The following is a 14,092-nucleotide window of genomic DNA, read 5'->3' on the forward strand; positions in this document are numbered from 1 at the left end:
AAAAAAAAAAACCTATTATTGAGTAAACTGAAAAATCCCAAGAATTTTAAAGTTAATTCCAACAGTTTTCAGAGTAACTATATGTGTTAAGAAAGGAAACAAAACATGATTACAGGGGGTGGGGGAAAGAAAAAAAGCAAACTCTTTTTCTGACTCCATCACCACCACGAGACTGAAAGGACTGATCCCCTTGATAGTCATAACTACACAGACATCATATTCCAAGATTCAAGCTGCATCCCTTCTACTGCTCTTTTCTCCTCCCCATCCTCTTGGCCCTGTTGAGTGTGGAGAGCATTTCCTCAGATACTGCCACAGCTCCCTTTCCCATCTTCTCTACCTTCTCCTAAGTCCTTTGGTTTAGGGCCCCTTCCTCCCTCCCTTGAATAGAACAAAGTAGCCTCTAGTCCCTAAGATTTTGTTTCTATTGCTGCTAAAAGAATGTTAACAATTTACATCAGAATCCAGAGCACAAAGATAGAGATTTTATATGTTTTTGTAAATACACATTACCATTCCCTCTTACTAAAACTTGAGAAAATAAAGTCTCATAGAAAAATCTAGTATTCTCATAAAAGTTATCTTTCAATTTATTATTGTTATCATTAAAAATCGGTCCTCTAAATATAGAGGAGAAAATTTACTATTTCAATGGGATTGAAAAGTGAATTATATTTATTAGACTTACTAAGCCATGATATTTTCTCTTATCTCTACAAGCATTCATTTTTATTAAGGATCACCATTGTCCCTGTTTGCAATGCAAGTACACTTACCAAAGCAAATGATAAAGGTCAGATGGTGAAGGCATACACATTCTGTATGACTTATTTCTTAGGTTCTTGAATTTTATAGATAAAAATCAGTGTTTGGGCATATTAATTTAGAAAAGGTTTCTTAGCATAAAGTAGTATTTGTTCAAAATTAGAGCTAAACAAACTGGTATAAGGAGGTTTTTAAAATACTTCATTGGTCTCTTTGATATGAGCTTTATATCCTATCTTGTACATATCCAAAGACATGTATAACAATATTATTAATATTTAAGAGACAGCCATATAAGAGTTTAGCACAATACAAACAATGACCAGGAAGAAGAGAAACGAATCAAAAGAGGTAGACATTAACTTTGTTTTGAAAAGTAGTTTTAAAAATGAGACAGATAAAACATGTCAAGGATTAAATTAATATTAGGAAAATATCCTTTAAAATTTACTCGTGCTATTTCCATGTACACACACATATGCGTATACATACATCATGAATTATAAGTGTGTGCAGAATACTGTTTACGTACAGAAATTTGTCTGGGGCAGGCACAGTGGTTCACGCCTGAAATCCCAGCACTTTGGGAGGCTGAGGCAGGCGGATCACAAGGTCAGGAGTTCGAGACCAGCGTGGACAATACAGTGAAACCCTGTCTCTACTAAAAATACAAAAGTTAGCCGGGCGTGCCACAGGAGGCTGAGGCAGGAGAATCACTTGAACCCGGGAGGCGGAGGTTGCAGTGAGCCAAGATTACATCACTGCACTCCAGCCTGGGCAACAGAGTGAGACTCCATCTCAAAAAGAAAAGAAAAGAAAAGAAACCTGCCCTACTGGGCAAGCTACCACTGTCATTTCCTCATTGGACTAGACTGTCTTAATCTCTGGCTGTCTAAGCATGAGATCTTGCACCAAAGTTTGTTTGGGTGGCCTTCCAGTCTTCTCTCCTACTCCTGAAAAGCAACAGAGACAATGAGAAAAAGAAAGTATGCCAGTTCATGGTGCTGCTGGCCAGTGTGAAATAATCATTTTTTCCCAGTAAAGGACTTCTCCGACTTACTAACTTGTTCCAGGATCCCAGCTGCCTTTTGGTTATTTAACTGGTAAACATGTAATGAATAATTTGCTTTTTAAAAATCTCAGCGACTGTCCTTTTTATTCGATTAAGCACAAAATATCTTGGCTACAAAAACAAAACAAAAAACAGCTTTAACGAAACATTTTTCCCCATGGTTTAACAGACCATAGGGTTTTTGTGCAGAACTATGAAATACGTTCACCAGAGATTCAAGATTAAGTGGTTCAGAAATAAGCAATTTCCAAATTTTCCTCCATCTATAAAATTTCATACAAATTCAGGGTCCTCTTTGAATGACTGTAAGCATGAATGAGTAACTTTAAGAACTCAGAGTAATTTGGGATAGACTTCTCCCTCTGTGGGGTGATTTCAACTTCTTGAAATATCTGGAAGCCTTCTTAGGTAATTTGTCATCTTGCACCCATCTCCTTTCCAATGTCCCTAATCTCCTGGCATTGGACTAATACACTGGAGAGTTCATTTTCACTTTCTCCACAAACGGGTGGTATTCTTTCCCTTTGTCCACAAACACACCAACACATAGCATCAAACTACCTACTTCTAAACATTGAGTGCAAGTTTTATGATTTTACAATCTTTTTAATACTAACAAACATTTTTTGAATGCCGATCATGTGTCAGAGACTGGGTTAGGTCTTGGAAATACAGTGATAACTAAGAAATGATTTTTGTCTTTGATGGTTTAGAAAGATGATTTCAAATGTCTTCACTGCTTATCTAAGGCAGCAGGTTCGACCATGGGTAGGAGGAGCTGGAAGCATAGGGAAACCTCACAATGTTTTCAGTCATATTTCTTTGTTTTGGGGAAGCACAGGACTCTTCATTACCTTCCATCTACTTTATTATGTCTTTGTTTTTTTTTTTTTTAAATCATCTTGCTTCTGCATAGAGGCCCTTTTTATTTCCTTTTCATCTCTCAAATTCCAGACCAAATGTTATACCACTTGACTAGTTTTCCCTGACATGTTCAGTTTTATAGTGGTCTCCTTATTATACACCTGTTATACCTCTTAGCATATTGCCTTATAGTTATACTAGCAATATAAGAAAAGAGCTTTACATTTTTCTAGTTCATAATAAACTCTGAATAAATATATATTTGAGAGAAGAAAAAGACAGAGAGATTTCTGTGTTTCTTTCTTTACCTAAACTCTTAGTTCCTTCAGGAAAGAACAAGGGGTTTTTTTTTAATTTTATTTTTGTAGTTAGTTCTATTCTGTTGTCCAGCAGAGTACACCTGTTTGTTGAATAGATTTGTTGAAAATTAAAGAAAAATTTTAAAAACTATACCTTCATCTTTGTACTATATTTAAGAAGCTTGTGTTATTCACCACTTTCTTGATGGTAAGACAAAAATACACCCAGAGTATCTACACTTCGCTTCTTCTAATTCTTCAATAATATTTAGATATTTAGAGCTTTTATGTTATCCCAAAATGACTACTTCCTTGAATCATAAATGTGGATACTTGTCTGTTGCAAAATAAAGATTAAAAATTATAATAATCTCTAAGGAAAGCCTTCATCTACAAAGCCTTGCCATGTACACTCTAGAGCATTTTGAAAATGTGTTCTGCCTTTGGTTAGAGAAATTGTGATCTCTACCTCTAAATATGTCATTATTATTTAGCAGAGAGGAAAACTTGCCACAGATAGTGCCACAAGTAGTGATTACCAGTAAATAAGACTTTTTATTTAAACTCTTAAAAATATTTGTAAAGGTTTAATAAAAGTTTAAAAAAAATTAAAAAGATGGTGTCCAATGGAAATAATCCATAGTATCTATGGAAATAGCAGCAAGATTTAAGAAGCAATTAAATGTTTAAGGTTTTGATTATTTTGTAACAAATCTGAATTCGTATTTAAAGAATTGTATACTATATGCCTACTTCAGCATTTGGTATGTTTTCTTACCCTACTCTTGGTGAATGTGGTCATTATTTCATAAATATTTATGTATTTTCAAAGAGGGGTTTTTAAGATCTCATTCTTTAAAACACTGAAAACTCTTAAAAAAATAAAGGCAGACCATGACAGCCAGGAAAAATGACAAATCCTTGCTATAGGGATATTCTGTAAAGTGTGTTGGATGTGCAGATTTGTACTTACTACTATTACCACAGCACCACTACTATGACTACTAATGTCAATAATAATGATGACTCCTTTTATTTTTATAGACTTTTACATATTTCAGAACTTTTGCTTCCCTTTTTTTGATTCTCAAAATAATCATGCCAATTACGAAATTTTTTCTAAGGAAAAAATTCAAAGGTAGCAAATATCACATGTAGAAAGATATTTATCCCTGTATTATCTATAATGATGAGAAATCAAAATATGAATACCAGACTTTATCACAGTGGTTCAATAAATATAGTAAATACATACACTACACAGTTAAAATATAAATACAAAGTCTATTTATCAGAAAGGAAAAATCCTTGTGTTATTCTATTAGGTGAAAACAAGAAGAATATAAAATTATATTCATATTACTGTTACAACTATGGAAACATTTCTGTGTATTTGGATGAAGCCTCAATGGTAACATGATAAAATGTAAAGTTTTTTAGGATAGCATGGCATAGCATAGCCCAAAATGTTTGAGTTATTTTAGATTTTTGGTGACACTGGTGTTGTTCATTATTCCATATATGTGTTTAGTATTTTTAAATAAAACTAAATGTGTATTCTTAAAATAATAAAATATTTGTCAAATGCATGTATTACATAAAACAATGCATTTACAACAGGGAAAGACCATTTACAAAAAAGTGATTATAGGTTCCTTTTCAATAGATGTGGTTTTCACCCTATCTACCTCACCCCTTGTGCATCTGGATCACCAGGGGTGATTTCAAAGAATACTACTGCGCAGGCTGTACCCCGAGAGATGAGTTTTCAGCGGGTCTGGGTTAGGGCCCAGGTATTGGTTTGTTTTTGTTTTTTTAATTTGTCCAGATAATTCTGTTGTGCAGCTGGGGTTGAACATCACAAAAACAGTTATAAATAAGTGAAATTTTATCTTTTCAGATATTAAATTCCCAGAATTTTCATCTCTAGTGTAAGGCTTTTAAGAATAAGAATGCTATTTAAGACTGGTCTAATTTAAAAAATCATAAGTGCAAAGTATCTTTACGCAATCAGAATGGTAAAGATTCTTAACTATTGTTTTTATTCATTGTCAAAAATAATGATAAATAGAGTATTGGTGAGAGAAATGAGCACTGTCTTCCACTGCTTATAGGAATGTAAATTAAGTGTGTATTGATCAACTTCACAGGAGGGTAGTTTGACATTATGTATTCAAAGCTTCTAAAATATGTAAACCCTTTTGTCCCTGGAATTTCACTTTTAAGAATTTATCCTTAGAAAATAATTAGGTGAACTGGCAAAGAAGTGTTAATAAGAGTATTTGTCATAGCATTGCTTAAAATAGTAAAAGATTGGAAATAATAAAAAAACTCATGACTGTGGATTGATTAAAGTACAGTATATCATACATGATACTAATAAAATGGTTCTGTAGCTATATATAAGCTAACATGGAATGATAATCACAATATATTGATAAAAAAACTACAAAATAACATCATAGCATGATTCTATTTTTTAAAAATATATGTAATATATATATGCATATATATATATGCATGCCTGCATATGTACAGACATGCAGGTAGAAAAAGCCCAGAAAGCTATAAACTAAAATATTAATAGTTTATCTTCACAGGTACTTTTTATTTTCTGCCTTATAATTTTATGTGCATTCTACCTCTGTGGGTTTCTTTTCACTAAAAGGAAGTAGTAGTTTTATAAATAAAGACAAATAACTTTTTTAATGAAAAAAACTTTTTAAATAAAACTACCACTTTTATCTACCCAATTGAATGAAGAACATGGATTCTCCCATCTTCCCCTTTCACTTGTCTGCCTGTGAAAAACAAGCTATTTGATAGTCAGCAACAGCTATTTCTTTTTTTAAACCCCCCACCTCTCCTGCCACCACAACTCACCAGCTATTTCTCAATAAAACGTCTTCAATATATTTATTTTCAAAAGCATACATTCTAAACTTAAGTCCCATTAACAGATGTCAAGTGATCTGATTACAATTAATCTAGTTACAATCAATGAAGGTGCCATGGAACAAATAAATTTAAACTTATGTTAATGCATTTTTATGCCTAGTCTCACATAACATTCATGATTAATAACTGGGTTTTTTTTTTTTTTTCATTTTAGGCGGTTCAGGACCATCATCCTCCATAGCCATAGCAGGCACCAACCACCCTGCCATCACAAAGACAACGTCTGTTCTTCAAGATGGCGTCATAGTCACCACCGCAGCTGGAAACCCACTGCAGAGTCAGCTACCCATTGGGAGTGATTTTCCTTTTGTTGGCCAGGAGCACGCACTTCATTTTCCATCCAACAGCACTTCAAACAACCATCTTCCACACCCCTTGAACCCCAGCCTCCTCAGTTCTCTACCTATCTCTTTGCCAGTGAATCAACAGCATCTCCTAAACCAGAATCTATTAAATATCCTCCAGCCTTCAGCAGGAGAAGGCAAGTCTGAGATCAACCTCCACCCTTTAGGTTTTCTCAACCCAAATGTAAACGCTGCTTTAGCTTTTCTCTCCAGTGACATGGATGGGCAGGTATTGCAGCCTGTTCACTTTCAGCTCTTAGCAGCCTTGCTTCAGAACCAAGCCCAAGCAGCTGCCATGCTTCCCCTGCCATCTTTCAATCTGACCATCTCAGATCTTTTGCAACAGCAAAATACCCCTTTACCCTCATTAACACAGATGACAGCCCCACCAGACCATTTGCCAAGCAATCAGTCAGACAACAGCCGAGCTGAGACACTTTTAACCAGCCCACTGGGGAACCCTTTACCAAGCTTTGCAGGCAGTGACACTACTTTTAACCCCCTGCTCCTCCCAGCTGTCAATGGGGCCTCAGGATTAATGACCTTGAATCCCCAGCTGTTGGGAGGTGTCCTGAACTCGGCATCGGCCAACACCGCTAATCATCCAGAGGTTTCCATAGCAACCTCCTCCCAGGCAACCACTACCACAACCACTACATCATCAGCAGTGGCAGCACTGACTGTCTCAACACTTGGTGGGACAGCAGTGGTGTCAATGGCAGAAACATTGCTGAATATATCTAATAATGCTGGGAATACACCTGGTCCAGCTAAACTCAACAGTAACTCTGTGGTGCCACAGCTACTTAACCCTCTACTGGGGACAGGTCTACTTGGTAAGTTAAATTTTTTTCACAGATTTTTTACAAAAGAAACGTTTTTCTAATTCTATTTTCTCCTTTTTAAAAACTCCATTTTGTCACACTATTTTTAAAAATGTTTTTGTTATGTCACAGCTTGCTTAAGGAACTAAATATAACAACACTCACACACAACCATAGTTATACAAACATGAGTGACTTTTTCCTCTTTCCCCTATTCTAGCAATACTAAATATCATTTTAATCTGCTTTCTCTTCTAATTCTGATGCCACCTAAACCTAACCTACCCATCACCTCTTAAGCCAAGTAGAGTCTCATTTTTCAAATAATAAAGCACAGGTGCATCTTAAAAATCACTTTTATTTGAATTTTAGTTGGTGTGGCATCACAGGGTTAGTATGAGCAGCTGCACTGTGGATGGAAACAGATTGAGAAAGTGTTTTCCAGGTGAACCCTAAGTAAACAAAACTAAATGCTTGTCTAGCAAAACAAGAAACAAGATGTAAAAACACGCAAAGCTAAAGTTTGCCCAAGTTCAAGGGAACAGCCCCTCTAGCTGCTACTAGATTTCCTCAGTCAGTATTATGTTTTTGACTTTTGTGGCTTAAAAACAAAGTTTTTCATCTGTATTATCCTATCACAAAATAGTTCAAAAATAATGCCAGGTATATTTAACTGATGAATATAGGTAACTATAATATACAGTGTAGGGATGGTGTCCATAAAGTCTAGAAACAGGGAAATGTACATGATGATGTCAATGGCATCTTCAAGGTGTAAAAAATAATTTGTTTATTATTTGTGTTTTTTTGATTTTATGAATGCCTTTATAATATAGTATAATTAGTTCTACTTGGCATTGAAATATTTGTAGTTAAATAACCTACAAAGCATTACAGATTTACATGTTTCAAGTTACAAGACAATTTCTATGACCTTCTCCTCAAGAAAATGTCAGAGTAATTTCAAAATAATTTTGAATTTTGAATATAAATTTAGTTATTAATCCTACTGATTATATATTTATTTTGAATGATTACGACAATGAATTCTTTTGTGTTGTTAGCTTTCTTTTCCATTTTAATTTTAGGTGACCAACCTTCTACTGCAAAACAAAATGCACGTTTCTAAACCAAATCAATGATTTGATGTGGTATCTATTGATGATTATGGCTTGAGAACTAAATTTTGTAAACAAGGCCTGATCAGGCTCACTTATTTTAATTATCTGGTCAGATACTTACAATTGCTAAAACATTATAGGACTAATTCCAACCTTTAATTTTAGGTGCTCTAAAATAGATCTAAAATCTAAAAATAGATCAAGGAATCATATGACACTGCAGCTCAATATATAAGGACTGCCTAATGAATAGAGCAAAGACTAAGTAGTCTTTCCATGATATAAAATTAAAAAACTAATTATACAAGATAAAACTAAATAATAAAGCTACTCTTTCCTTACCACTTAGTAAGACTTTGAGAAGTAAAAAAGAAAAGCATTACCCAAGTAAGCATAGCACTTAGTTTCTATTTCAGGAATTCTCAGATACAAAGAGAGGCATAGAATCTCCGAAGAATCACATTTATTTATATTTTATGTTTTTCAAACTGTAGGTGATATGTCATCAATAAACAATACTTTGAATAACCATCAACTGACTCATCTACAGTCGCTGTTAAACAACAATCAGATGTTTCCTCCAAATCAGCAACAGCAGCAACTTCTCCAGGGGTACCAGAATCTCCAGGCGTTCCAAGGACAGTCCACAATTCCTTGCCCAGCTAACAATAACCCCATGGCTTGTCTGTTTCAGAACTTTCAGGTACTCTCCTCCCCTATGTCATTTTAGAAGAAAACAATGTCTGGGTTTGTTTAAACACTTAATTTGGGGGAAAGGGTGAAAAAAGTAGGTTATGTGCCCTTTCACCTCTATTTACTGTTATTTCTCAATCATGAGTATTGTTAAACATTCCAGTCTTTTGTGTGAAGGTTTTCTTGTTTTAATTTTGTCTGAAGTATCTCAGCAGTTCTTTTGGAGCTGTTAGTAAAAACTGATCGTGTGACCCTCATAAGCCATTTTGTCATTTATCATTGTTCTCATGACTGAGACTCACCTCCTTTGCATGCCCACCTGTCCGCCCTCTCCAGCCTCAGCTCTCACCACTCTTCCCCTGGCCTCAGCCACATGGTATTTCTTTAGTTCCACGAAGTGAATAAATTCCTGCTAGGTTAAGGAGGTAGGTGGAAAGAGTAACACTAAATCCACATAGGAAGAAAATATGGGCTTTTTAAAAATAATCTTGGGGTAGAAAAGGCTCTTTCAGCATGACAGAAAACCAAGGCAGTCAAAAGGAAAAGTAACAAATTTGAATACATAAAAATTTAAAATCTCTGTATGATCAAGCATATTCTAAACAAAGCTAAAGACAAATGACAACCTGGCAGAAAATATTTTCCTAATACATACTAAATAATTAACACCTACAACGTAAAGAGAGCTCCTACAAATCAGGAAGAGAAAGGACAATTGATTAGAAAAGAATTAGCAATAGATATGAACAGACAATTCACAGAAATTGAAAGATAAAGTATCAAAAACATATGAAAATAACAATCAGAGTTACATAAATTATCACACTAATGTGTCCATCAGATTGATGATATCCATTTCTGACAAGGGTGCAGGGAAATAGATTCTCTCAGATTACTGTTGATCTGATTATATGCTGATACAGTCCTTTTGGAGGGTAATTTGATAGCATATCAGATTTTTTAAATATCTTTTAACCAGAAGCTCAGCTTCTATGTATTAATATCTCATTTTAGAGAAATCTTCAAATGTGAACAAACAAGCGCATGTTCAGTGCAATATAATTTGTGGTGTCAAAAATTATGAACCACTCCATCAGTAGGGAAATAGTTAAGTATATTATGGTACAGTATATCCATCTACCTGGTGGTTTAGAAAATTAGGTAGACTTACATAATCTGATATGGAAAGATCTGTAAGACTGCAAGACTCCAGTGCTATAGTATTGCAGAACAGTACTTTTAAATCTGGAAGCTGTAAATATAATCATACGCTAAAGGAAAGACCCAGAAAAGTGGAACATCTTTATGTTCAAGGGATAATAAATAAGGCAGGATTCCTGAGGAGGGGGTGTGGGATCCAGAATCTAGTACCATCCCATTTAGGTTGAAAGAAAGAAGGAGGGGAGCAAGGAAGGGAGGTAAGAATGATGCACTCCAGTGCTGGTTCGTTCTAAGAAAGGAAATAGGACTGGAGTTTAGGGTAAGAAACTGAGTTTGGGTGAGAAGTAATGATGAAGAAAACTTGTATCTTTATCATAATATATATATCTTCCATAGTAAAATAATTTAGAAGGGAAGAGGAAGTGCTCAACCGTGTCACTGAGAAAAAAGGTAAGATAAAGCCTGAAGAGAATCCATTAGATTTAGCAATTAGGACATCATCAGTGACTTAGTGGAATGCAGTTTTGCTGGAGTGGTGAGAGCAGGAGCCAGATGGCAAAATGGAGGAACAGAATGGGAGGTTAGGAATTAAAGAGTATAGATTAAAGAAGAAGATTTTAGCTTTCTTGACACACACACACACACACACACACACACACACACAACTATATGAGATGATAGGCTAATTTGTTTCACTATAGTAACCACTTTACCATCTGTATACGTATTCCATAACATCATGGTGTTAACTTCAAATACACACAACAAATTTATTTCTGAAAAAAACTTAACTTTGAAGAACATAAGAGAAATAGGGCAGTGCCCCAGCAGGGGGTCGGGGGTAGGATGAATGCAAACTTTAAAATATGTAAGCCATGAACATAATCATGTGCTATAGGAAAGACCCAGAAAAGTGGAAGAGATTGAACATAAAGGAGGGAAGGTATAATAAATAAGACAGGATCCTTGAGGAAGGGGCTTGGGATTCAGAACATAAGTGGAGGGCACACCCTCAGAGAGCAGAAGGGACCCCTCATATGGGAAGCAGAACAGAATTTAGGACAGGTATAGTTGCAGAGAAGTCTGCTGCCAGGGGGCAGGGAGTATCAGAGTACAAGAAATTGTGAGAATTCTTGCCTGATGGGCTTTATTTTCTCTATTACGTAAGATCATCTACTAAGAATAGTCTGGGAGATGGTGAAGAAGTTGGTGAAGATTTGAATAGTTGTGGAAATGATTGATAACTAACTAGAAGATCTAGGATTGATGGGCAGCAATAAGCCCTCAACTGAGGTTGGAAGCTACAAATTCCTATAGACAAATACTCAGCATCCTCACTGTAGATGTAGATAAGGCAGGCAGTTGAATTGATCCAAGATTGGGATTTTGCCTGGTAGATGTAGACAGGGTGATAATAGCAAGAGAGAGGCTGATGTGTCAACAGATCCCAAGTTCTGGATTAGCAGGGAAGGATGTAAAGAAAGAGAGAGATCATTGTGGAAAAAAAAAATCTGAAAGTCCAAAGTATCAAAGGTCTACAGCAGTAATTCTTAGGTGGTGCGGGGGCAGGGGGTGGGTGGTAAAATTAGAATTACCTTGGGCACTTTTTCAAACTGCCCTCATCCTTCCTATACTGGAATTCTGATATGCTCCCCTGGTAAGTATGCTCTCCCTCCACCACTTTCCAATTGAGAATCACTTCTGCCGACAGCCATGTCACTATTGACAGCATGGGGATGTAGCCTGAAAAGGTTGAGGAGCAGGTATTACTACCCCATCTGAAAACTAGTGTCATGTTATTATTAAGAAAGGAGTTTATATTTTTTTTAAAATTTTATATTGTATTTCACTTAGTTAAGTGGAAACATCAGTGAGTTAGAAATCATTTTCAAAATCTTTCTCCTTTGCTAATTTGATTATCTGTGACTTGACTCTTTTTGAATCCTAAATTGCAAAGACCTATAATGACACTAAATAAATGGAGTCATCCCAACCTGAGTACGTTTTCTGTCCAGCCACCTCAAGTTTAATTTTTCTAGAGAATGTTTCACAATGATGATTTTTTAAAATCTGTTGAATGATTTTAACCAAAGAAACAGCATGCAAATATAATCAAGACATAAGCTTTCCTATACAAAGCGACTTTTTATTTCATTTTTTGAGTCTTGTTCTTTATATTTCCTTCCTTGTTATATTTGTTTGTCTTTTGGTAAATTTTAAAATTATAGTCTTTCTCTTTGAGGCCTTTAAAATTATTTCCCTTTCTCTCACTGCTTCCTGTCTATTTCTTCAAGGTGAGAATGCAGGAAGATGCAGCTCTCCTAAACAAAAGAATAAGCACTCAGCCTGGGCTCACAGCACTTCCTGAGAATCCAAACACTACACTTGCACCTTTTCAAGATACACCTTGTGAGTTGCAACCGAGGATTGACCCATCTCTTGGTCAACAGGTGAAGGATGGCCTCGTTGTGGGTGGCCCAGGTGATGCTTCCGTAGATGCCATTTACAAAGCAGTTGTCGATGCAGCCAGCAAAGGAATGCAGGTTGTCATCACCACTGCAGTCAACAGTACAACTCAGATCAGCCCCATTCCAGCTCTGAGTGCCATGAGTGCCTTCACTGCCTCAATTGGTGACCCATTAAATCTCTCCAGTGCTGTCAGTGCGGTCATTCATGGACGGAACATGGGAGGTGTTGATCATGATGGTAGGCTGAGGAATTCAAGAGGGGCTCGGCTGCCCAAGAATCTAGACCATGGGAAAAATGTGAACGAAGGAGATGGGTTTGAATATTTCAAGTCAGCAAGTTGCCACACATCCAAAAAACAGTGGGACGGGGAGCAAAGCCCCAGAGGGGAGCGAAACAGGTGGAAGTACGAGGAATTTTTAGATCATCCAGGCCATATCCACAGTAGTCCTTGTCATGAACGGTCCAACAATGTCTCTACACTGCCATTTCTGCCTGGGGAACAGCACCCAATACTGTTACCACAAAGAAACTGTCCAGGGGATAAAATTCTAGAGGAAAATTTCAGGTATAATAACTACAAAAGAACTATGATGAGTTTTAAGGAGAGACTAGAGAACACTGTGGAAAGATGTGCACACATTAATGGGAATAGACCTCGACAGAGTCGGGGATTTGGAGAGCTGCTAAGCACTGCAAAGCAAGACCTGGTCCTAGAGGAGCAGTCTCCAAGTTCCTCAAATAGTTTGGAAAATTCTCTGGTCAAAGACTACATCCATTACAATGGAGACTTTAATGCCAAAAGCATTAATGGGTGTGTGCCTAGCCCTTCAGATGCTAAAAGCATTAGTAGTGAAGATGACCTAAGGAATCCAGACTCCCCCTCTTCAAATGAATTGATACATTATAGACCAAGGACGTTCAATGTTGGCGACTTGGTCTGGGGCCAAATCAAAGGACTGACTTCCTGGCCTGGAAAATTAGTAAGAGAAGACGACGTTCACAATTCATGTCAACAAAGCCCCGAGGAAGGGAAGGTATACCAATCTTTATCCATTGTCAAATACTAACCTTTGTTCAGATATCAATTATTGCTTTTTGTTATCATCACTTTGGATTCTTTGGATTTGAAATTAGGATTCTTCATGACTCATTGAGGTCTCACAAGCTTCTGGAGCATAAAATGAAGAGGGGATGGTTATAGTCAACAAAATGTCGTATCAACAAGGGGTGAGTTGTAAAGCATTTATAGATCACACTAGGGCTCAGGGTGGCTGTAAGCCAGGAACCAGATTTCCAGAATTTGGTCAACTCTGCCTTCCCTCTCTACAGTTACCTAGTTCTTCATTTCATACACAGAGGAGGAAGGCAAGTGTCAATGACTGGGGAAAAAAATCTGGTAGCCTTTGGAGGTCCAGGAGTGTGGCGGGGGTAAGGCCCCCCCAGGCAACCGTTGCGCCAGGGGACGGCATCTCTTCCATGTGCTTACATGTGGCACACACAGCTGGGAAGGGGGTACAGTCTG

At 36.6% G+C, this 14,092-nt stretch overlaps 1 protein-coding gene across 11 annotated transcripts in view; it reads left to right on the top strand.

Moving 5' to 3' along the window:
• The window catches only part of MBD5 (methyl-CpG binding domain protein 5), a 475,447-nt gene that overhangs the window by 438,931 nt on the left and 22,424 nt on the right, over positions 1-14,092 (top strand). For 8 of the 11 annotated variants that reach the window (XM_063647444.1, XM_063647445.1, XM_063647443.1 and 5 more), the window contains 3 exons: positions 6,113-7,138; positions 8,742-8,950; positions 12,396-13,604. In XM_063647444.1, coding sequence (XP_063503514.1) covers positions 6,113-7,138; positions 8,742-8,950; positions 12,396-13,604 — 2,444 coding nt within the window. The remainder of the gene's footprint in view (positions 1-6,112; positions 7,139-8,741; positions 8,951-12,395; positions 13,605-14,092) is intronic. The other 3 variants (XM_063647451.1, XM_063647450.1, XM_063647452.1) reach the window with 1 other exon arrangement.

The sequence above is a fragment of the Pongo pygmaeus genome, chromosome 11, assembly GCF_028885625.2.
Source record: "Pongo pygmaeus isolate AG05252 chromosome 11, NHGRI_mPonPyg2-v2.0_pri, whole genome shotgun sequence".
NCBI lineage: Eukaryota > Metazoa > Chordata > Mammalia > Primates > Hominidae > Pongo > Pongo pygmaeus.